The following is a 26,381-nucleotide window of genomic DNA, read 5'->3' on the forward strand; positions in this document are numbered from 1 at the left end:
CATCCCAGAACTTGGGGATTGGGGAGGCAGAGGCTGATGGATCTCTGAGTTTCAGGACAGCCAGGGCTACACAGAGAAACCCTGTCTCAAAAACAAAACAAACAAAACCAGTTATACTAGCGGAAAAAAGAAAAAGAAAACCGAAAACTTAAGCCTGACTTACAATGATGGGCACCAAGCCCCTGCTCAGTGAAGCGTGGAGGGGTGGACATGGAGTAACTCCCAGACGGGAAGCACAGGAGTTGGTAAGAAGGAAAACCTTGCTCAGTCAGGGTCTACAGTCAGGGACTTGTTTCCAAGCAGCATTCCACATGGCCTCAAATCTGAGGATGTATTTCTACTCTACTCTCCATACTGAGAACTCCTCCTTGGCCATCCTGTCCCATAATCCTTTAGACCAGGGAAGAAGGACAAACTGAGCGGCCTCAAGAGAGCTCTTGGATTTTGAGCTCAATGTTCAACTGGAATGGGTGGGGCTGCAGTGCGTTCTCTTCAAGGGAAAGTAGCTCCAGATAACTCATAGTAAAAGACCACACTGTGGCCGGGGCTATTAGTGACAAGTCCTTCATCTCCTTCCACAGGGATAAGATGTAGCCACATGCGGCTACCCAGAGAAACAATCATATTTATCAGCCATCCTAGGCTTTGGATGTAAAGAGGCCTGGGCCATTTCAAGGCAGAGCCCATAACATCTAGACTCTGTGCACTCCCATTCACTTTCCTGCAAACAGAATAGTGTAACTGGTGATGCAGAAGCCATGGCTGAAAATGACAAAGCAATCTATGCATCAGGACCCACTAGTCTGGGAACAACAGAGAGTGAGGAGCCTGACCCAAACACAGTCCCTTCCCTGAACTCTAACCAGATGGGTAAGCTCCTGCAACACTGTGTTAAAAAAAATGTTCCTACTGAAGCAGTCTTGGATACTTAAATAAATACACTATACACTGTGACACTGCAAACCCTGGATACCCAAACTGAACACTGGCTTAGCAACTGTATCAAAATACACACACACACACACACACACACACACACACACACACACACACACACACACACCACAACCTCTGAAACAGCTTTTTATTAAACAGCAAAGCAGAACACAATTTTAAATATTTGTAATGCAGTCACAAAAGGGTTGCAAAATATCTGCAATGTGAGGATTACATGTCCATGTAGCTACTGTCACTAATACATTTGATGATCCCACAAGTCAACACAGCCCAACCTGAGAGCCATCAGCTGCACTAGTGGGTCTTTCCTGTCGTAACATTTTAACATTATTCTTGATATCAACTCCTTTATCAAATGGAAGCTACAAACCAAACAATTTTAAAATTGTTAAAAGAAATTACTAAAATTCTGCAAACAAAGTGGTTGCACTTACAGAAATTCTGGGAAAAACAACTGAGATAAAATACTAAAGTTAACAATCATCACATATACAAAACTCTTATATTCATGATTCATATACTAATATACTCTCAATTAATTTTGCAAAAGTTTATTTCCTGGGTACAAACCTTGAGACCAAACTCTTAACTGGTCCTCTGACATGTGACTTACTTAACCTGCTTACATCAGACTTAGTCTGATTTCATACTGTCCCAAAGTTGCAGCTGTGGGCCAGAGGTAACACACATCTGGAGAGAAAACATTTGGAGTTGGTTACTTCTGTTATCCAGTTTTCCTCCCTATTTCTATCTTTCCTCAAGATTTTCTATTTCTCACATACATGTGGCCAGCACTCTTATCTTTTTAACACCAAACGGGCTATTTTGTGTAAAAGGGACTTTTAGCTTCTCATTAGGACAATTTACATTTCAAAGAAAACCCTTCATTTTTATAGCTTCAATCTATCTTCAATTGATTAAAGAGAAACCATCGATCCTATCTTATTACTAACTATTACAAATGGCAAGCCTTAGCTAAGAAAGTATCTTATTTTGGTTAAGTGTCAACAGTTACAGTTCAGGTTACTCTGGTAGGTGACAACTACTGAAGTTACCGTCAGGGAGATGGGGGAGAGGCACACGATGGTGGACAGGGTACAGAAGCTGTGCATTCAGTACATGGTTTGGTCACTGTTCACATGGTTATTCTCTTGTATAGTTTACTAGTTAGGCATATGATAAAAGACAGTGCTAAACCTATAGATATATAAGCATTGGCAAAACATTTATCTTCAAGTTTCATAAATATCTGTCATTCTAATTATAAAGTCTCTACATTTGCACATTTTCATAGACTAATGTAATACATATAACATTAACTCAGGGATGTTTCCTGTTAAGCAGTTAATATTACCTAGATCTGACATTCTCTTTATAAATACTCAAGGAAGCAAAGGATACTGTAACTTTTGGATCATATCCAAGCTTTAAGAAAAAAAAAGCAGCAACTCCACAGATGAGAGGGAAGTGAAGCCTTTACTTCCTTTTGCTTTTTGTATCAGTTGTTTGAAAAACACTAGAAGCAGACATGAGGTTTTCTATATATTGTCCAAGAACTTGATTTTCCGATTTTAGCTTCAGATTTTCTTCCTTAACTGCATCTACTCTTGCAGAAAGATCTATATATATAAATAAAATAAGATTATCAATAAAATCATGGCAAGGGTTCCATATTATAAAACGCAAGATTCATTTAAAAGACTCAGGAGATGGAGATCAGGCTGAGGATGCGGCCCAGGGGTGTGGCCCTTGCCTACAAGTGTGAAACCCTGGATTTGACCCAGAGCACACCAATAAATAAGTATCACAATTTGCAAATTTTCTGTTTTTCAGTTCAGATTACTGGGGGTAAAGGCTTAAGTAAAGATGGTAAATGTTGACAGAGTTTCCCATGGGCCTCGGTCTGCAGAGAGCATTATGATAACTCTTACAGAGATGAGAAAACATTGTGTTTATAAAGGGTCCATGTCCTACCACGTGAAACTACAATGTTTTTACTGGAAATATTTAAGATCTGCAACTTAACACAACTGGATTCCTATGCTGGATATGAGATCCAAGCAGTGATTAAACATTAGTTAAAAATTCAAAAGACGCAGGTCCTCATGAACAAGTAAAAATGTATCTCCATTCACACATTTAAAAATGTCTAATGACCAACAGGAGCAGGCACCATTCTAGAAGCAACAGGGAACAAGGTTATATATGGACACATATGCGTTCGGTGACACAGGCACCCAGGTGTCAGGAGTAAACATCAAGAGTATGTCACATCTTCAGAAGAAAAAGCAAAATGACTGAGGGTCATGAGAGCAGATGAGAAGTGCTTCTTTAGAGTCTGACCAGAGGCCTGAAGGGACTGAGGAAATAAGCCACACTGACATGTAACTAGAGCAGGGAGTTAAAGCAGAGGGGACAGCCAGATAACCTGGGGTGGAGTTGACTGTTATGTCAAATGAGAAGCCACTGTGCACTTTGTGTCTCAACAAAAACCACCATTTAATGACCTTGAATATCAGAAGCCATAGTAAGGAAGGAAGTCAGAAAATGAAAATAAATCTATGATCAACTGGAATCTCTGGAGGTCATGTTTCTTTTCACGGTAATAGAGCTTTCCCGACACAGGCTCAGTAACACTCTCTCACGCTGAGCCGCACCCTGTGAGCAGAGGGCGCTCAAGAGCAGTGTTAATCTGAGGCGAGTTTGTCCTTTCCACCACCAGCCGCAAAGTAAGAGAAAATGGCGGGCCAGCAACATGGCTCACTGGTAAGGACACCCGCAACCCAAACCTGATGACCTGAGATCCTTCCCAAGATCCCTGTGATGGAGGGAGGGAGCATCCCCCACATCAGCTTCTGCATGCACACCCACATTTACAAACAACAGTAACTTTTTTCTTTCTACAAAATAACAACAAAACAAAAACAAACAAAAAGCCCCACCAACTATTAAGGTGGACTTTGAAGTTAACAGATGTCATTCACAAAACTACAGAATGTACTCTAACCTTCAAGTGTGTGCTGCAGTTCCAACACTTGATTAATAAGTCTCGTCTTTTCTTCCAGTTCCACCTGAGTCTCAGCATCAACTGCTGTAATAAAAAGTGTTAAATTTATCAATAAACACTGACAGTTCTAACATGCAGCACTTAGAGTTCCACAGAGCATGTCATAGCCACTGTCTCAATAATTGTGCACGCAGAACCTATGCCTAAGGGCAGATGGGGCACTAAATTGAGCACGCCATCAGTTACAGAACGGAAATCTCCTTGGATTAAACCATACTGCAAATGGGAGAGCAGTCAAGACCTAACCTTCTCTGTGTAGCCCTTGCTGTCCTGAAACTCACCGTGTAGACCAGGCTGGCCTAGAACTTGGAAATCCGTCTGATTCTACCTCCTGAGCGCTGGGACTAAAGGAATGTGCCACCACTACCCGGGTAACCTACACCTTCTAAAGATTGTTTCTCTGCTCTTTCCATTGCTTAATAAAGCAAAAGCATACAGAAAGGCAGAAGCAAACACAAAAAAGGTTAAAGACCTTACCATCCATGTCAGCATTCATCATCTTGGGTAACAGACTTTCAGCTCTTGGATGCACACTCTTTGATGAATGGTCTGCAACAAGAAAAACAATATAATATAAGCTTGTTTTTCAAAAGACAAGGCAGTTAAAGGATGTGTCCCAGAGGAACCCTCCTCAGGCCTTGCTGCTCTGAAGTGTTCACGGGTAGACAAGCAAAGGAGTCAGAAACCCTGTAAATCCTTTTACTAAGGACAATTAAAAGAGGAGGAAAGGTAAACACATAAAGGTCTTTCAGAGACAGAATGCCCAGAGTACAAATGGAAAGTGGACTCCCCGGAAGCTCTCAGTATGAAAGCTATTGAGCACCCTTACATAGCACAACTCCAGAACTGAACAACTGAGCATGCTCCCGAGCAGCACGGAGAGCCTGCTTTCTCGTGCTTTCCACTGAGGTTTATGGAGACTGTCTGGGCTTCAGAGAAAGTGAATTACTTAGATGATTTTTTTTCAAAATTCTTTTTTAAAAGTTATTAAGCTACTGTAGTATTTGAAGTGTGAACTTTAAGAATTCCTCTCAAAAAAAAAAAAAGAATTCTTCTCATTGCCATGCATTGATGGCGCACGCCTTTAATCCCAGCACTAGGGAGGCAGAGGCAGGTGGATCTCTGTGAGTTTGAGGCCAGCCTGGTCTACAAAGTAGGTTCTAGGACAGGCTCCAAAGCTACACAGAGAAAACCTGTCTCAAAAAATAAAAATTCTTCTCATCTACCAAACAAATGTATGACAATGTAAGGAAACTACACTGCATAATAATTCTTTTTAAATGACACAAAGCTGTTTTGTATGTATATGCCTGCCTGTGTGCATGTTAACGTGCATATTTTTGTGCAAATGTGGAGGTCACAAGTCAACTCTGGCTGTCTCCCTCAGTTCCTCCCACCTTATTTTTTAAGACGAAGTCTCTGGTTGAACCTGTAACTCACCAACTCCATCAGAGTAGTTTAGAGCAAGCTCCAGAAGTCCACTCCATCTCCCAAGCACTGGAGTAACATGCACATTGCCATGCCTGTGATTTGTGGGATCACTGAATGCAGCATGTGTACATACAAACACACACACACACACCTTACAAAGTTTCTGACTTACCAGCTGCCCTAGCTCTGAGATCCTCTATGTCAGTTTTAAAAAACTTTTCTTTGAAAATCGCAGGAAATGTCAGAGCCCGTGTGCACCTCGCTTGTTAGTGATTAGAGTCTGTAACCGTCTATACTTTAAATCCAGGAGTGCAAAGGGTAGAGAGAGTAAGGCTTAGGGGACATGACAAGCACTAGACCACCGCCACATGCTCACACTGTACCTTCTAAGACCTTTCCTCAGCAAGATGTTCAGCACAGTGATTAGACACAGATTTGCTCACTACTTATAACTTCACTCTGTACCACAGGCTCCAGAATTCTGGTCGAGTTTAAAAATCTCAGCCCCAGTATCCTCATCCATAAAATGGAGCTACTAACTGCCTCTTGTGGGTTTATTCTGAGAATTTAATGAGTTCAAATGTGTTTGTGTACTTAGTAAGCATGCAACAGATGTTAACTGTTACCCTCCCCCCCCCCCATTTCTATGCTCCTGTTTGGACCACAGAAGAAACTTTAGCAAAACCATGTGGCCAAATACCTCATATTAGAACTCAGGGCCAAAGAGAGTGGCCTAATTCACTTCACCAGAGTCAAGGATATACTCATGCCCATAGCCACGCCCTGTCTGTTTCGCCCACCCTCATCCCTCCACCCCACCCCCCATTGCACCTCAGCTGGCTTAACATCTCAGATTCGAGTTTGACATTTCCCTAATAACAACACATCCAAACGCAACCACGGGGCTATTCTGCTTTTGCCACTGATGTTTCTCATCGGTTGCCTACTTACCAATGAGCTAAGAGTCCAATGCACTAAATTAATGAACTAAAGACTTCACATATACAGATTTATCAAAACAGAAGGAAACTGCAATTCACAGACGTGGATACTAAGCCTTAGACAGATCAGGGCCCTCGCCTCCTGTTTCATAGCCAAGACATAATTAAGGTCCTAATCTGAGCTCGTCAAACGGTTTGGAAAGCTCGAATTCTTTGTCACTTCCAAAAACTAAGCAACTAAAGATAAATTCCATCTGCCTCAAGCTGCTCCGGTCAATTTGTTTCTATCTGTCCATGTTCTGCTTTGACATATTCTGGGTCTCGAATTCCACGGAAATCGAGGGACTACGCGGTCAGTAAGGATTTCAAATTTAAGTCAGGTCTCCACAGAGCTGGCTGCATCCAGTTTATCACTGGATCCCACGCACAGCTTTGGGCCTCGGAAACGGATAACGGTTCGGGGACGTCTGTCCTCACGGCGATTACACCGCAGCACATAACAGAAATCCTGGCTTCTCGAGAACATCTGCATTCTCCTTCCAAAACCGCACTCGACAGCATCTGTTTCTCAGGACGCTTGAGAACAGGCGACAAAGAAACAAGCCCAGGCCCCCGAGCAGAGACGTCCCGCCCCGGTCGGACGCGGACGGACCACCGCGCCCGCGACCCAAGCCTAGCCTTCGGGAGGCAGCGGCGGGAGGACTGCCGCGAGCGGAAAGGTAGGTAGCTGGGGCTGCAGAGCATCCTCCCCCAGCACCGGGGTCCCACCGCAGCCCCGCAGCGTCCAGGTCCCGCACCGCCGGGCTCTTCCCGCGGACCCCCGCGGCGTGCGGCCGGGAAGCTGGCCGCGCAAGGGCTCGGCGGGGCGTCGGGCCTCGCGGCCCCCGCGATCCAGCGCCCAGACCGCCGCCCCGGCCCCCGCCCCGCCCCTACAGGGCCCCCCGGCGGTAACGAGGCTGCGAGGGCGGCCCCGCGACCCCGGCCCACGCCGCCCCGGGCCGCCTCACCTTGCGTCTGAGGCGCCGGGAGGGGGCGGGATGGGTGAGACGCCTCAGGCCGCGGCTCTCGGACCAACTGACAGCGGCAGCCCCGCCCTTCCCGCCCACGGAGCGTGCGCCGAGCGAGGGGGCGGACTCCCACCAATCCTACCGCGAGAGCTCACGCCTGCGCGTTGGCTGCCGGCCGCGCTGACCCCGCCCCCGGCGGAGCACCGGGGTCCACCTTTGCCCTAACAAAAGGGCATTGACGCCCAATCAGGACCGTCCTGGAAAAGCGGCGGCCAATCACAACGCAGGGGAGATGCCGCTGCAGAGAAAGGGAAGCTGGCCGAGCGGCTTTTGTCTGGGCCGGAGCCTGGAAAGTGCTTAGGTAGGAGCTTAGTCTGGAGACTGACACAACCAGACTCTGGGCGAAACCATTCGTTCACGTTCAAAGCAGAGTGAGCAGAACAGGATAGTCTGCCGTCCCTCCGTTCTAAAAGCACATTTTTTTTTTAATTTCTAAAGTCAGAAAACGCATAAAGCATATACCATTAATGGATGTTTCTCTTCGTATCCCCGAATCCTCCACGAGTTTTAAGCTCACAGTTCGCCTGATCACCCCATGATGCCTTAGGTCAGCGTCGTCTGGTCTCATTGGATCTCACAGAAGCACTGTCCACTCCTGCAGAGGACCCAGGGTCAGTTCCCAGCACCCAGATGAAGGTTCACAACTACCTGCGATCCCACCTCCAGGGGATCCAACACTAGCTTCTGTCCTCCGTGGACATTTCATGCAGGTGGTGCACATACATACATACAAGCAAAATACTCACATGCAAAAATAATTAAACCTTTTGATTTGAAATCACCCTGACCTGCCAGCCCGATACACACACCCTCGAGATGCACATAAAAATGTAATCAGTAATCAGAGGGATCCTAAGCACGCCGGATGTTTAAAAGTGAAATATGCTAACGGGAAACATGTGGTACTTTTAATGGAGCCTGGTGTGTGCCCTGATGCTTAGAACTCACGAGTTCTTAAACCCTACTTCGTCTTGTTTTTAGATAAGAACTCACGTTTTCTTTTTTCTAATTCTTTTTCCCTTGCAAGATTATTGAACGCACTGGAGAGTGAGAGCTGTCTTGAATTCAGTGACGGAAAACTGTACATTGCTTACTGAAACTTGATTTCAAAACTAGGCCTAAAAGTATATTCTGGAATAGAGTACTATACTTAGCATGAGCCATATTGTCACTTGGTAAATTACGTTAGTTACATGTGCTTTTCTCAAGTTTGGCTAATTTATGAGTCATTTCCATCCATTTTCCAGGGCAAGTATAGAGGTTGCCACTGCATTTTTTAGAGAATTTTTCAAAGAATTAAAGATCTTAAGATCTACTTGGCATTAAACTTTGGACCTTAGTGGGGAAACAAAAAGAAAGTAATATATAGTTATGCTGATTTTTCCTCACATGAGATTTTTAGCCAGATTTTATTTATTTACCTTGTATAAGAAATACAACATGGTTCTTTATAACATAAAATATAAAAATAACGTAATCAGTCCTTCATTTGCAGATGCACTTGCTTAGAACAAAGCCAAATCCATTAATTACTTCAACAGCTAATATATTATTGAAAAATGTCAATGCTGTATACAAATAGATGATTTGGAAAAACCTTGATAAGCAGTGCAACAAAGTTGCTGTGGTATTGTGTGATTGTAATCCCACAGAGGGAGGCATAGGGAAGAAGTTGGCTCCAAGTTTGAGGCCAGCCTGGGCTACATATAAGTTCCAGGCTAGCCCGGAAGTCTAAGCATATTTCCTCAGCAGGTTATCTTCTGCCACTCACAATTCCATGATCCTGTAGGTCTCACAATTACACATGCGCACAAACATACATCACAAATAATTTCAGGAGGGTAACATATTTCACTGAGTTTTTTAGAAATAATCTGGTTTTAAAGTCAAGATTAAGCATTTGAGTATAGTAGCATTAAGAATTCTGGGTTTCTAGCCTCCAAAACAATACAGAGAAACCCTGTCTCGTAAAAACCAAAAAAAAAAAAAAAAAAAAAAAAAAAAGAATTCTGGGTTTCCTGTTTTGTTTTGTCGGTGGCCTCCACTTTTAATCCCAGCACTCGGGGAGTCAGAGGCATGCAGATCTCTGAGTTTGAGGTCAGCGTGGTCTGTATAGTGAGTTACAGCATAGTCAGTGCTACACAGAGAAACTGTGTCTTTAAAGAAAAAAAAAAGAAAAAGAAGAGAGAGAGAGAACTCTGTTTTCACTAAGCATAAGCTATAGCCAGGCGATGGTGGGACATGCCTTTAATCCCAGTACTAGGAGGCCAAAGCAGGCCAGCCTGGTCTACAGAGCCAGCCCCAGGAAGGTGAGGGCTACACAGAAAAACCTTATCTCAACAAACAGACAGAAAGTAGGAAGTGATGCTCTGAAGAGCACAGAGAAGCAGGGTCACAGTTTTATAACAGAGAGGCCCTCAGTGTCGCAAGCTTTGAGGGCCTCCTTCAAATCGACCTAACTCTGGCAGCAATCTGTCCTCCCAGTCACCTTTTAGGAGAAAGGGACCAGTCTGGAGGCTTCCCATTTTCTGTCAGGATAGGCAAGCTGATGCCTATCTTGTTTTACAGATGCTGACAGGTGGTGAGATGCCTGGGTCAGAGTCTCAGCCTCCACCACTCACACCTCACCCCTGCATGAACTTCATTGTCTCCTCCTTCTCTCTCTCTCTCTCTCTCTCTCTCTCTCTCTCTCTCTCTCTCTCTCTCTCTCTCTCTCTCTCTCTCTCTCTGTCTCTGTCTCTGTCTCTCTCTCCCTGTGTGTGTGTGTGTGTGTGTGTGTGTGTGTGTGTGTGTGTGTGTGTGTGCCCAGCCCTGAGTCTCAGGTCTGGGGAGGCTGCAGCCGTGCCCATGTATGCAGCGTGTTGTGACTCGGGGGCAAAGTGTGGAGATTGAAAACCCACTGCTTCTCTGGAAAGTGAAGCAAGCTTTCCCTGGATCAGGACCAGTGTTCCCCAGGCACTGACTGGTGCGCTGAATACACACTCCATCAGATCCAGGAAAGGGGTTCACACTCTTGGCATGCCCACAAAAAATTGCAGTACCCCCAGGGTCCATGGCAACACCTCTCTCGGGAACCTCCTACCTGAGTTGTCTTCAGTTCTGTGGCACATTTGTGTCATCATGCCCCGATTATATAACATCTTGAGGGAAATATCTGCAAATGTCTCAGGAAGCCTGGATGGGTTTCTTCTGGTCAAAAGAGAGGAACCATCCACAATGGCAGGTGAAGAGCGTCAGCAGGAGTTGGGACATTTGAGGAATGTCTGTGGCACGAACAGGGCATTTTGCAGCTTACTCCAGAACCTCTTGTTTTACTATTTAACCTAAGTTCTCCACAGTTCCCAGGAAGAACAAGGGCTGAGGAGAGAACTCAGGTGATCGTTTACCATGCTGGTATGAGGATTTGAGTTCAATTCCTGTGACCCATGTGAAAAAAATTCAAATGTGGTTGGTGGTGAACGCTTTTAATTCCCATGTTGGGGAGGTGAAGATAACCAAAACTCCAGGGTTTGCTGGTCAGTCTAACTGAACCGGTGAGTCCCGGGCCAGTGAGAGACCCTGTGCTAAAAATACAAGGTGGGGTAGGCATCCTAAGAAATGACTCCCAAGATACACCTGTGGCCTCTACAAGCACGCTTATGCATGTGCACCACACACACACACACACACACACACACACACACACACACACACACGGTGGTGAAAGTAAAGAAAAATCTACATGTGATTTGTTTTAAAATAATTGGCTAAATTCAAATTGGGAGGGGGAGGGGGAAAAGGGGAGGAGGGGGAGAACAGGAGGGATCAGGAGGACTGAGACAGGGGAGGAATAGAGGAGAGCAAGAAAGGAGATGCCTTGATAGAGGGAGCCAGTACAGGTTTAGAGCGAGGTCTGGCACTGGGGAACTGTTCAGGGATCCACAACTAAGAATCTAGGCAGTGATGGAGAGGCTGCCTTTGATACCTTCCCCTATGAGATTGATGACTACCTTGGTTGCCATTCCTAGAGCCTTCACCCAGTGGCTGATGGAAGCAGAAGCAGGCACCCACAGCTAAGCCCTGAGCCATATTCCTGGAATCCAGTTGTGGAGAGGGAGGAGGGATGAGCAAAGGAGCCAAGACCTTGCTGGAGAAACCCACAGAAACAGTTGCCCTGACCTAGCAAGAGTACGGAGACCCTCATCGTAAAGCTAGGGAACCAGCATTGGATTGAACGAAGCCCTCTGAATGTGGGTGCCAGCTAGGATTCCAGGGCAGTCTATGGGACCTCTAACAGTGGAACCAGTGTTTATTCCTAGGTCACAAACGGACTTTGGGAGCCCATTCCCTTTGGAGGGATACTACTGCAGCCCAGATATGGAAAGGAGGGCCTGGGCCCTCCCCCAAATGATGTGATGGACTTTAATGGTCTCCTGTGGAGGGCCTCACTCTCCCTGGGGGGTGGGGGGAGGGGGTTGGGGGGCAGGTGGAGAACATGGGAGGATGGGAGGGCTAGGGAATAGGGGGATTGATATGTAAAATAAGATCATTTTAAAATAAAATTTCAAAAATAAATAAATAAAATTTAAAAGTAAAAAAAAACTGGCTAAATTGATCATTTCTAAGATAGCTACATTTGTCACTTGTCACAGGGAAGTAGGGCCAAGGCCCACTCCCGCTTATCCAGAGAGTTCTGAAAAGCCTTGCCACTAGGGGGCTGAACTGGCCTAAAAGCCAGTGGCAACTAGCTTAAGTCAGTTTTAGGGACCTTGGGCTACGAGAAAATACAATTGCTGAAGCTGTACGCAGAACCTGGTATGTCTCTGATTCATCCTCGGCCACAGTCATGAACTCTGGGTTTCCCTTGTGACGGCATGAAGTAGATTGCAAACGAGTAGTCTCCCTGGGAAGAAATTTAACACAAGTTCCCCAGGCACACTGGAGCTCCCCCTCTTCCGTTCACAGATGTCCTTTCAGAGAACATCTCCATGGATCATTTCTTTGGCACATTATCTTTTCCATCCAGAGAGTTTTGTGCCGAAAGTAAATCTTAGTAGATATTTCCTAACAGTCCTCATAGACCACTGTCAGATCAGCTTTTTAACATTCCGTGTAAATGTCTTTGTGGTTCTCTTTTAGATTTGGTGTCAAGGGACTGTGACGCCCGTTAGTACCGCATTAGAGAATGACATCCCTAGGCAGACACATGAGGGAGTCCCAGAGCCTGGAAGGCAGTGGCAGGGGAGGTGCAGGTTCAGGACCAGCCTGGACTGCATCATGAGACCCTGGCTTACAAGAAGCTCACTGGCCTTCGCTGCGCAGTGAGAGTTTGACTCCAGAAACAGAACTCCGGGTGCCCTGTGTGTCCGCAGGAAGATAAGATGAACAAACAGGAGGGAACGGTTCTGGCTTGCATGCGCCCCGATTGGAGCTGAGTAGAAACACCCTGCATTTGATTTCTTGTGTTCCTTGAGGACAGCAACTGCGTTCTGTCCACGAATGCAGCTCCGGCACCGTGGTGCTTAGCTGCGGCTCCGTAAACTCTGGCTGGCTGGATAGTCCGTCCTGGGATCTTCACTTTTCCGTGCTGAGAGAAGCAGAAGCGTTTGCCACGAAAGGACAGCATTGGCTTGCCGTCGTGTCTTTTCACCTCTGAGTTCAAGCTGCTTTCTACCGAATATCTCATCGCTTCTCATCCCATCTGGCCGAGAGGCAGAGAGCTCCAGGGGTAGTGGGCTCTGAGGAGGCAGCTCTCCACACAGCACAGAGCATTCTTGGAACGTCACTAGAGCGACAACCAGCAGCACTTCCCTACTTTTGTCTCTGACAAAGGTGAAAAGATAACCAGATAACCTCAATGAACGAACATCTCCACGGAGGGGCTCCAGTGCGCCGAATTTAGCGAAGGCCGCTTGTTTGTCTTCTTGAGATGGTACACTAGTGACCTCTAATGGTGAAATTGATCCAAAATAAGTTTCTCCTTCACAAAGGAAAAAAACCATGCATTTCCCATAGAACATGTTAGCTGAAGAGTTGTGAAAAAGATTTGTGGGGTTTGGGTTTTTTGTTTTGTTTTGTATTTGTTTCTGTTTTCCATCCTGTGTAGAGAAGGAGGCCAGAGGAATAAAGTCCCTGACTCTGCAGGATTGAGGCTGAAGGGCTTCGGGGTCTAACCACTGTGGCTCCCACTTGCCAACTACTGTAGGCTGCTTGCTGGAGAGAAATGACCCTAGGTCGGCTCTCAGCAAGCACATTGCCTCTGTCCTTCCCTAGTGGCACCATTGTATGTGTGAGTGGAGCACAAATCTGTTTCTCTAACAGACCCCATGCATGCCTGTGGCTGCGCACCCACGACCCCACGCATGCCCGTGGCTGCGCACCCACGACCCCACATCTTGAGCCTGCACATGATATCACACTACCTGAGACTTCAAATAGAGCCTGTTTGAAGAGGGTGACTGTATTCTGAATTTGGGAGGAGAGAAACAGCCTTTTCTTCATGTCTAGAGGACCAACTGACCAAATAAAAGGACAGCAAATTCTTTGGCGTTCTCTCAAGCATTGTTGCCCAACTCCTCTCTCTCTGAATCTGAACAGGTTTGGGTTTATTCCTCCCGTGGACTTGCTGTGGGGAAGACTCATAAGAAATAGAACCTCCCAGAAACCATTGTCCTGAGGAGGCCATGTTTAGGGGCTGAGATTCTCAGCCCCAGCTCAACAACCAGGCAACATCAGCATCCAATGCTGGTTGTATATATGCCATTATGGATGCCCATCCAGCTTCAGATAACAAAAGCCAGGGCTGCAGCCACTCAAGAGACCCACAAGAACTGCCCAGCTAAACAGATTCCGGATCTCTGAATGCCACCTGTAATGTTTTTGCTTTATAATAGTAAGGAACCCATACTATTATACATATAACAGTATGTTGCTAAACAGAAGTAGTACCCAAAACCAAAGAAAAAGTTTATTGAGGAAACTTCTCTCATTCTGTAAGCATACCAAATGAAAAATTAGAAAAATTAGCATAATATGTTGATCCAATCACAGGCAATAGTAGCTATTGATAGAAGACATCAAAGTGATCTAGCTGGATGGACAGATGCTGTAAGTGAAATGAATGTGCTGCCCCTCCTCCCTCTTAAGATGGGCTCATCGTTTTAAGAAAGCTGGCAGGGAGAACTTCATGCATTTTCTAATTGGGATTTTATGATAGCCAACACATCCCTTTTCAATCAGCTTTCACCAAACAAATCACAAAGACAGAAAAAAGTTCTTAGTCATCTCCAGAGGGTGCTATGTAAACAGAACCCTCCTTGGTTCAACAAGAGGACTGAAATCATTGCACACGGCTTACTTCCCACTTGTGGTGGAGAGGGACTGGAAGACACTGGTGCCAAACCACGCCATGCAAACTGGACAAAAGAACTAACATACGGAGGGGCAGTTGAGTAACTTCGCAACAGTAGTTGTCACAGCCAGCTGAAGCAGGATTTGCTCTCAAGGACTCCCAACTTTAGCACGTGTAATTACTATCATTTGATTTCCCCAGAGAAAGACATAGCCCATCACCAAATGCTGGGCAATGGCATCATCCGTCTTAGAGTAATGTGACTAGCTAATGGACTCAGTTGCCAGCACTTTCAAAAAATTAAAAGTTACGACTCTCCAAATTACTGCTCTGGGATTAGTCCAGTGTTTCTATATCCCTAAATCTAAATATCATCAATACTTTAGGACAGTGGTTCTCAACCTGTGGGTCACAACAGATATCCTGCATATCAAATATTTATAATTCATAGCTAGCAAGATTACAGTTATGAAGTAGCTACTTCAGTGATTATTACAGTAATTTTATGGTTGGGGTCACTCAACATGAGGAACTGTACTAAAGGGTCACAGCACTGGGAAGGTTGAGAATGACTGCCTTCCTGAGGCAGGGTGCTCAGTAGACGAGCCAGAGGCTCAGAGAATGTTGGGGTCAGGACTTGTACTCATCACTTTGCCTCTGCTGTGACCACATATCTGATAAGAAGCAACTTATGGGAACAAGGGGAAGCCCGTCATGGTGAGACAATCGAGGCAGCTGGTCCCATTATATCCTCACCCTGGGCAGTTCCCTAGAGACACACTGACTGGGAAATTCGCTCTTTTGAGATCAACAGTCACTAATAACTGAAGAGTCTCTCAGGTACACGCCAGAATCATTCTGTGAAAGAGCTCAAGGTAAGAACAGAAATCCACCAGCAGGTGCTATTTAAGGGGCTTTGAAATAGCCAGGAGTGCAAGCCTCGTAGAACTTCAAAAGAATATTAAAGTGATAAGAAACATGGTTAAAATCTTGCAAGTTTTCTTTTAAGCAAAAGAAGCTTCCTGAGTACTCAGCATGACCTTGATGGGGATGCTGGGGGAGCCCACACTACATGTTAACATGAAGAGTGAATGGCTGCAGAATCCTTTGTCTGCCAGAGAGGCAGTGAAGGTCCTCTGCAGGGACAGGAAAAGCATAAGCTACTCCTAACTGCTTCCACAGCCTCAGATAAAAGCAAAAGGAGCCATGCATGGCACATTGAGGCAGAAATGGGGGCTGGAGGCTCTCCAGATCCCACTCTGCTGCAGGCTGCCAAAAGACCCTTTGTGTCTCAGTTGAGGGTTCATAATGAGTGCTAGGATCTGTGGTAGCAAAACACCATTTTCTCCACTGGGTAGTGAGTGGTGGCACACGCCTTTAATCCCAGCACTTGAGAGGCAGAGGCAAGCAGATCTCTTTGAGTTTAAGGCCAACCTGATCTAACAAAGGGAGTTCCTGGACAGTCAGAGATGATACACAGAGAAACCCTGTCTTTGTCAGGGTTTCTAACCCTGCATCAAAACACAATGACCACAAAAGCAAGTTGGGGGAGGAAAGCGTTTATCCGGCTTACAGTTCAGCATTGCTGTTTATCACAAAAGGACATCAGGACAGGAACTCAAACAAGGCAGGATCCTGGAGGCAGGAGTTGATGCACAGGCCACGCAGGGGTGCTGCTTAATGGCTTGCTTCCCTAGCTTGCTCAGCCTGCTTTCTTAAAGAACTCAGGACCAGCAGTCTGGGGATAGAACCACACACCATGGCTGGGCCCTCCCCCATTGGTCACTGAGAAAATGCCTTACAGCTGGATCTCATGGAGGCATTTCCTCAACGGAGGCTCCTTCCTCTGACGACTCTAGCTTGGGTCAAGTTGACACACAAAACTAGGCAGTCCAAACCTCTCTTGAACTCACTATGTAGACGAGGCTGGCCTTAAATTCACTGAGATCTGCCTGCTTTCTGACTCCTGAGAGCTGGGATTGAAGGTTGCAGTTCCATGCCAGACCCATGGGATACATAACTGCATGGGATCAGAATTCAGACCCTTGTGTTTGCAGGCTGTATTAGTTATTTTCTGTTGCTATGATAAAACACTGAGAAAAAAGCAACTCAAAAGGTGGTTTACTTGGTTTATATGTGCACATCACAGTCCATCACTCAGGGAAGTCAAGGCGGGAATTCAAGGAAGGAACCTGAAGCAGAAACCACAGAGGGTTTACTGACTTGCTCTCCATGGATTGCACAGCTTGCTGACTCGCCTCTGACACGAGGAAACTCCAGATACCCTGGCCTCCTGGAGTCTAGGGCCAAAACTGAACACAAAGAGACTCCAGACACACCCCTACCCCAGCCTCCTAGATACTTGGTTCCTGGGAACTGTTTGGCCACAAAAGAAACTCCAGGGGGGACCAAAACCTCCCCTGTAGTCTCCAGGATACAGTTCTGAAAACTGTTGGTAACTATGTACAACAGGCCACCTGCAAGTAACAAGACAATGCCATAGAAACCACAGAATGTTCCCTCTCAGCACTGACCAATGAGAATAATGGGTACACAGGTATTTCATGCCAAAATATGATTTTGAGAAATTCTCCTAATTGTTCCCCAAATGTCAACCAATCAGAAACCAACCTGTACCACCAACTGATGTAATTCTGTGACTTTTGTCTTTAAAACCTAGCAGTAGACAGGGAACTTCACTCCCTCTGGAGGCTACATGAGCTTGCTAGATGGGGTCCCTGTCATGGTTGATGAAATAGTAAAACTTTGCTTTTGGTGGTGGTCTCTGGGGATCTTTGCGACTTGGGCACAACATGCAGCACAACGCCCACATCACACCATGGTTACCACGAGAACTGGGGAACTTTGCTGGGAGCCCCTTGAAATGGGAGCAGAGGAACAGAAATGTACTTGCTGGGTGACAAAGTGATTCAAGACACCTCCATTGTCACCTCAATCTTCAAAGGGATTCTGAGGTATTTTCCTAGGGTCACTTTGCATCTGAAGAACTGTGGCTCAGCAGTGTTCACCAACTGCTCAGAGCCTCAGAGTCAAATCCTGGCATGTCCTACTCCAGGCCCTCTCTGCCGCCACCCAGAGCCAGCTCTCCAGCTAAGCGGGTCCCATCCACTGGTGAGAGTAGATACTCAATATTTCCTGAAAGCAGAGCCAAACTAATCCAAAAGTAAGCATAGGAGAGAAGCTAAAAAAAATTGCAGGAATAATTTAGGATGCCTGCCTGCCTAACTTCTTCTCAATTGAACACACAGGAATCCAGTCAGGATTTTGTGGCAGACACGTTTACTCCTTATGTGTCAGGCACTGTGCTACATGCCTGAGGGACAGACTTTTGAAGCCTGGTTGTGTCTTCCAGATGCCCAGAGTCCTGTTGCATGGGATACAATGTACATCGCGTGTGTATACAATATGCTCATGGTGGTTACTTTTCTTACTGTTCTGAGCAACTAAATCCTGAGGAGAAGCCGCTAAAGGGAGGAAGTGTGTGTGCTCAGCTCACTTCTCCTTTTCGCTGGAGTCTGCAACTCCAGACTGTGGAACGCTGCCACCTCATGTAGGTTTCCCATCTCAGTTAACCCAATCTAGATGGATGTCTCACAGATGGCTCAAAATCCTGGCAGGGTGACCAGATCCTGGCAGGGTGACAGGGCTATCACAATGCTTTTCAGCAATACTGATAAGGTGCGAGCAAGGTCCTCAAGGAGAAAAGAGGAAAGCAGCCAGGCTGAGGGGATCAAGGAAGGCTTTCTGGAGGAGGCGCTGCCTGAGTGCGATCTTAAGAGACAGGGGAAGACAGACGCAGTTGGTATTGTTTTAAGCAACGAGAGGAACCACTCAGAGCCTAGGTGTCGTGTACACTGAGCCCATATAATGTGGCAGGAAATGACACTGAAGGGACAGATGGAGCCAGGAAATAGAAAATGAGTAACAACTCAATGTTCTGAACTTCAGCCATCAGGGATGGAGGGGGCAGAAACCAAGAGTGAAGTGTAATAGTTGCACTAGGAAGGACAGCCGAAGTGCTGTGTCTATCTGGAAGTGGGTGACCTTCCTAGGGTTAGTACACAGAACTGAGACTGGATCTGGGAGATGGAGGACAAGTTGACACCTGGGACTGTTGATAGCCAAATTAATTGAGGTGGCACACATTAATAATGAAATTGTGTTCAGCCTTAGAAGGAAAGGAGATTCCACCAGCTGTGTGATCACGGTTGAGCCTGGAGGTCACTGTGTTGAGTGAAATAAGTCGGACACAGAAAAATAAATGCTACCCTCTCTTGATTATAGAGGGAATCTAAGAATGTCTAGCTTGCTAGAACGGAGAACAGAAATAGGAGTTAATAGAGACTGGTCGTCAGGAGGGTCAGGAGAGATGCTGGTTAAAAGATTAAAAATAATATGTAAGTAATGGGCAAATATGTAAGTAATGGATAAATACATTCAAGAAGTCTAGTGAAGGCCATGCTGACCATAATTAACAGGAACATATTATATCCTCCAGATTACTAAGAGGGTGGGTTTTAAGTGTTCTCATCATAAAAACTCACTAAGGATCTGGAGTTTTTAACATGCTTATGCAATATTTTTATTTGTATATGATAGAGTGTGGCTGAGTGGATGAAAAAAGTGAGGGGTTGTTCAGAAAGTCTCCCTTCTTTCCGTTCACTTCACAATGCACAGTAGAGTGCGGGCTGGCTGTGTCCAGGCTCTCCAAAGCAGCCCCCTCCAACAGAGAACACAGGACTTGGCATGCGCCATCACTGTCATCCAGACTTCCGGAAGCCAGGAAATGGGCTTCCCCTCTGCCTTTGTTTCCTTCGCTACTTTCCCCAGCACTGTGAAAGGCAGCAGGCAGCACCCCAGTCCTCCCGAACCCCGCTTTCCTCTCCTAGGCAGGTTGGAAATACTCCTTAAATTCAAGACCCCAGCACATTTACAGCGCACACACACACACACACACACACACACACACACACCACACACACACACACACATACACACACACAGACACACACACACACACACACACCGTACCTCCCACAGCTCACTGGCAGTTCATGTTAATTGGGTGGCTGGCTGCACACATCAGAAAGACACTTTTGAATTTGAGTATTCAGGGAGAAAGTGGAGAAGCTTGGCTTCGTGAAAGACAATCGATGTTAAGTGTTCAGGCTTCACTCCCAAGCAGTAACCCCGTGGCTTAGCTGTGGTCCTGATGGCTTCTTACAATGACCGTGCTACACAAACACAAGGGCATAAGGGCGGGCACACACACACACACACACACACACTCACACACACGCAACATACACACACACACACACAAACAGACACATACACACACACATACACACACGCAACATACACACACACACAAACACAAACAGACACATACACACACACGCAACATACACACACACACACACAAACAGACACATACACACACACATACACACACACATACACACACGCAACATACACACACACACACAAACACAAACAGACACATACACACACACGCAACATACACACACACACACAGACACACACGCAACATACACACACACACGCAACATACACACACACGCAACATACACACACACACACAACATACACACACACACACACACGCAACATGCACACACACACACACACACACACACACACAACATGCACACTTATGGGCTTGTGGTTCTGGAGAGCTCCAGAAATTCACAGTTCGGCGATGTCTGTTTTCTCTGATATGTTGGATGAGTGGTGGTTCTAGGTTCCCTTCTCCCATGTTAAATTCAGCAAATTTTCTCCTTGCTTAAAATTAAGATTTTCTGACACAGGTCTTAAAGCTAGCTGGAGTACATTCTAGATCAGTCTTCAGAAAAGAATAAAAAGCTATTTGATAAAGTAGAAAACAGATGAACAAAAGAACATTAACAATACCATAGATTTACCCACAACTTTTGAGGTTATGTTTCCTGAACCAGGAAAAAAAATCACTTTATATTCTTATTTGTTGATCTATATTTTTAAAAGTCCATCTAACGCAACCATGGGAACTTTGGCTACCAAGTTAAAAGGAAGAAGAAAACGGCCTTCAATAAAAAACTGGCGTTTGCGGCTATATTTTTTTTTCAAATCTTCTCTAACGAGTATGTTTTGGCGTTACAATAAAGATAATAAAGGTTCTGTTTTCAACCACCTAGCAGCCACAGAACTGTCTGAGCGCCCATCCGCACCTTCCTTACCTGTGTCATCTGCTAGAGAAATGCTGGTGAACACGCCGTCTTCCGGCTCTGTGCTCAGCCCGTCCATCTTGTTCAGGAGCCGCGCCTGCGCAGAGTGGCAGTTGCCCTATATGCTCAGCCTTGTTGAATCATTAATTAGCAGCCAGCAGGTGTTGTCTGACCTCCACCCTTGCCAGCCTTTCTCTGCTCCTCTTGAGCTTTGTATTCTCAATCAGAAGCCAGACCCAAGTTAAAGAGTTACAGCACTTCACCCGACGCTGACGGACGCTGCTGCTGTAGCCTGGTTCCTGGGGTACCATGCCCTCAGTCTCCGGTGACAGTTTATGTGGATTGATTGCAGAAGTTGTCCAGAAAGTGCTGGGATGAAATGGAAGGGAAGAGACTGAGCTTACATGGTTGACATCTTTTGGATACCTATCAGAGACTACTCAAGGTCCTGATCGAGGAATTTGGCTGACCTGGATTAAAATCACTTAGCCTGCATGTAGCACAAGGCTAAGTCCGTTGTAAGGAATGGATTAAAAGTGACTGATACATGGCATGAAATCAATAAATGGCATTTGTCGTGTTGGAGCATTCCTGTGCATGTAGCTTGCCAAAGGTCAACATGAGATGTCTTCCTCAGTCTGTCTCATTTTTAAGGCGGGGTCTTTTACCTGGAGCCCACTAAATGGCTAGAAGGGTTAGCAAGTAGTTTGAATGTAATTGGCCCCCATAATCTCATAAGGAGTTGCACTATTAGAAGGTATGGCTTTGTTGGAGTGGGTATGGCCTTGTTGGAGGAAGTGTATCACTATGGGGGCAGACTCTGAGGTTTCCTACGCTCAGGATACTGCCCAGTGTTTCCGTTGACTTCCTGTTGCCGGCAAGATGTAGGAGTCAGCTACTACTCCAGCACATCTGTCTGCACGCCACCATGCTCCCTGCCATGATGATAACGGACGGAACCTCTGGAACTGTAAGTGAGCCGCCCCAAGTAAATGTTTCCTTTATAAGAGTTACCATGATCATGGTGTCTCTTCACAGCAAGAGAAACCTTAACTGGGACAGTAGCGAGCTCCTGGGATCTGCTTGCCTTCACCCTATGCAGCGCATGCTGCCACAGGCAGCTTTTAGGGTGTCGGGAATCCCAACTTGTGCCCAAGTCACAAGGTCCCCAGAGACTACCAGGAACCAGACCCACTAAAATGTAAAAGCAAGGTTTTAATTCTGTTGATTGCTCATCCACCCATGACAGGGACTCTGTCTAGCAAGCTGACACAGCAGCCTCCAGAGGGAGTGAAGTCCCCTGTCTACTGCTAGGTTTTAAAGACAAAAGTCACAGAATTACATCAGTAGGTACGGGTTGGTTTCTGATTGGTTGACATTTGGGGACAATTAGGAGAATGTATCAAAATCATATTTTGGCATGAAGTACCTGTGTACCCACTATTCTCATTGGTCAGTGCTGAGAGGGAACATTCTGTGGTTTCTATGACATTGTCTTGTTACTCGCAGGTGGCCCGTTGTTCATAGATATCAATAGTTTTCAGAACTGTATCCTGGAGACTACAGGGGAGGTTTTGGTCTCCCCTGGAGTTTCTTTTGTGGCCAAACAGTTCCCAGGAACCAAGTATCTAGGAGGTTGGGGCTGGGGGGGCGTGTCTGGAGTTTCTTTGTGTACAATTTTGGCCCTAGACTCCAGGAGGCCAGAGGATCTGGAGTTTCCTTGTGTCAGAGGCCTACATGTCTTTTCTGTAGCCCGTCATGGCTGCTGAAGCAGGGGCTGAGTGAGGGTCTGGCCCCTTTATTTCTAAATTATTAGAGGTGAAGTCTTTGAGTTTAGTTTACACCTCTCAGACTCAGGCCCTCAAGCGTACACAGCAGTCACTTAATCCCCCGAGCCATCGCTTCCACTCTGGAGGCAACATCCTTTACACCTGTCTTTTCCTGGTCCCCGCTACTCCACGTCCATGCACATAAACCAATCCAAAACCATTTTAGAATGTCAATCACCACTCTTCCGAGGAGGGAACAATCAGCCAAATATGATGAAGCCTTTTCAGCAAATATTCAAACAGAGCTGCTACACGCTGTTTTCTTTGCTGAGTGCTTTGATACTCAGAATTTTTCATCACTCCAGTGCATTGTTGCTATATCAAATGAAATGGGTGTATGAACTATGGAAGTTGTGTGTGCTAAAAATTAAATTCACTACGATAGAAATCCCTCTGATTTTTCAATTGCATTCTCCAAACTCTGAGTGCCTATTCTATATGAGCCCAGGAGGGCTCAAAGGAAGACCTGTTGATTGCTACCAATAAGCCCCTAAGGGGTAGGAAGTACGAGCCCTGGAGCCTGTCAAGTCTGCTGGCATTGCTACCCTTCCAGGACCATGGCTTCAGCTCTCACCTATGAAATTTTCTAAGAAGTGAAAAAAGCTGCACTGCAAAATGGAACAACCATCTTAGCGGTCAGAAAACAAAAACGAAGAAGAAAAGGGTAAGCAGGTCAAGAGGACCCCTTGCCAGAAAAGTGGATTGGAAACAGAACAGTAGCAAAAAATGCCTATTTCCACAGCTAGGCGAAAGTTCCAGAACATTGCCACAGGAAGAGCTCGAAGCTGCATTCTAACCCGCAGAGGGCAACTGGGCAGTTGGTCTTGGAGAGTTTCACAGGAGAGTAAGAACATATCCTCAGCCAGATGCAGTGGCACACGCTTTTAATCCCAGGACTCAGGAGGCAGAGGCGCTCTGTTCACCCAGCCCTTCCAGTGTGCCCTATTTTGTTTTGTATAATGATATATTCTTTGCCTGCATATAATGTAAGCCCTGCATGGATATAATGCAAGGTATAGCTTTATCTCCACTAGGCACAAACTGTATTTACAAATTTAAATCTTTGCATTGTAAAGATTGACAGCTTCCAAGTCTCCAATGGAAAACTTCTTACAACCGGGAAAATGTTTTTCAAGGGTGAGCTATTCTTACCTGTTAGTGACTGTTTCCTTACTAGATATTTGCACCTTCAAAGTCACATTAAAGCACACTTGCTGTTGAAAAAAACCTAAAATCACACCTTAAATCTGACGTCAGAAAAATTGTACACATGCTTGGAACCAAGAAATTGTTTCCAATTTACATCTAAGGTCTGTAGTCTGTGTCAGTCTGTGCCAGTCAGTTCTCTAGAGTAGCAGAACTTGACAATGACTCCCTATCTATAGAGAGAAAGGATATTCGTCAGAATGACTTACAGACTGCAGACTAACAACAGCTGACTATAAACGGCAAGTTCAAGAATCCAGTAGTTGCTCAGTCTACAAGGCTGGATATCTCAGCTCATCTTCAGTGCACCTGGGAAGCCCAAGGAAGTAGACGCTAATGCCAGCAAAGGAATGGACTTGCTAGCAGGGTGAGGGCAAGTAGTCAAAATCAAAAGCTTCCTTCCCCATGTCCTTATACAGGCTCCCAGCTGAAGGTGTGGCACAGATTGGTGATGTGTCTTCCCGCTTCAAGTCCTGCATTAAAGGTGGATCTCCATAACCCAAAGATCCAGATTAAATAAAAAATAATCCATCACAGGTGTGCCCTCAATTTTGGGGTTTTAGTTCCAGATATAGTCAAGTTGACAACCAAGAATAGTCCCAGCCTCCTTGACTTGAGTCTGGTAACAGTCAACTTGTTCCTATTATTCTGACTGTTGGCTCCCTCTGGTGGTTAAGTGATGTGAACATTAATTTTGGGGTGTTCTTTAACAAAACTCTTCTAGGATTTTAAAGGACTGGGGAGATTTACTTATTCCAAGTGAATACCAAGAGATGCCCATGGTTCTGTGATAAGAGGGACCTTCTTGTCGCTAGCTCCCCAGTGCCATGATGACGGGAACACACTGCCTTTTTACATAGGTGCTAGGGACCAAACTCAGGTCCCCACGCTTGTACAGTGGCCACCGTAGTAACTGAGCCATCCATCCCTCATTCCTGACTTTGAAGTTTTTATGTTGAGGTGTCACATTGAAAGAGAAAAGTTGTGCAGTTTATAAGCTTACAAACACATAATACACACCCAGCATTCAGATCAAAAGCCCCTCGGAGGAGGAGACTGGAAAGCCCAGCTTGCCTTTTAGTGCTCTCCTCGAAGGAACTACAGGGGTAATGTGCTGAATGCACCGAGACAGGAACACAGGCTGTCCTCACTCCCAAGTGAAAATCTTTTTTTCTTGTCCCTTTGCTTGGGTGCCTTTGCCACTTTGCTCTCTCCCCAGAACAGTTTTCTGATGCCCATCTCTCCCCTCTATTCAGAACACACACTGGGTGTCCTGTGCTCAAGGCTCTGAGTGCGGATAAGTAAGTTGTGGTACTTGCCCCTCAGAAACTTGAAGATTAGTTGAAGTGAAATCAAAGATAGGAAATGGGTAACTAATCTAATGGCTAAGGATGGCGGTAGCAAGAATTAGCAGTACACCCCACCCCCTTCACATGCTAACCCTTCCTCTCAGTGTGTCACCAGTGGAGGGAAACAACAACAAAAAAAATGGCTTCATTCTACCCTTCCAGATTTTCTGGCCAAGACACAAATTAAATACTAGATTTGCATGTTTTCTTGAAGTCCCACAGACCCAAGACTCAACAGAGAAAGAGTCAGACGATGATACTTACATAGTGTCTGAACCACAGAAGGACTCGGGGATGAGTGCATACCCCAAGTTATCAGAGGATACAGGGAGAACCCCTGGTGACCAATGGTGGCCTTGGTGGTCTCATCACACTCAGTCCTTTACGTTTTGTCTTCAGAGTCCCCAGAAGGAGGGTCAGTCCTTCTCGGTGAGGTCCAGCCTCTAACCTCCTCTCCTTTTCTGGTTGACAGATTCGTGGGGAAGGAACTCAAGACAACACTTGATCCTTTTGGAGATCAATCCTTTGGAAGGTCAGGAGGCCCAGGACAATCCACTACCTGGACATATGAACACAAATTTGCACATATGCGCACACACAGACTCATGCACAGATAAACATGCATTTGCATACATGAACATACAAGTGCACATATAAACATACACATAAGCAGGCAAATGTGAACATACATACATATATGGATGCATATGTGTGCATATGAACATACATGTGTGTTATAAATGCAACCATTTGTTTATATGAACACATATACTCACACATATGATACAATGCATATATGAATGTAGATAGATACATATGACCACACACATTCATATGTGAATACAACCATACACATGTGTGTTACCTCAGTTTTTCTTGCCAGGCTGGGTCCCACCACTGCTTCTGCACCCAAATAACACATGGATGCTTTATTAGTATAAAGTTGTTGGCCTTTG

General features: G+C 45.6%; 1 protein-coding gene across 1 annotated transcript; it reads right to left on the bottom strand.

The window, feature by feature from the left end:
- Positions 1–1,070: 1,070 nt before the first annotated feature.
- On the bottom strand, positions 1,071–21,203 carry Scoc (short coiled-coil protein). The gene is made up of 4 exons (XM_013118869.3): positions 21,054–21,203; positions 4,502–4,573; positions 3,965–4,048; positions 1,071–2,576 (listed from the first exon to the last, which is right to left on the bottom strand). Exons 1-4 carry the CDS (start codon positions 21,118–21,120, stop codon positions 2,434–2,436), a joined length of 366 nt encoding a protein of 121 aa, XP_012974323.2. The 5' UTR covers positions 21,121–21,203; the 3' UTR covers positions 1,071–2,433.
- Positions 21,204–26,381: the final 5,178 nt, after the last annotated feature.

Source organism: Mesocricetus auratus, unplaced genomic scaffold (genome assembly GCF_017639785.1).
Source record: "Mesocricetus auratus isolate SY011 unplaced genomic scaffold, BCM_Maur_2.0 Super-Scaffold_100041, whole genome shotgun sequence".
Lineage (NCBI taxonomy): Eukaryota > Metazoa > Chordata > Mammalia > Rodentia > Cricetidae > Mesocricetus > Mesocricetus auratus.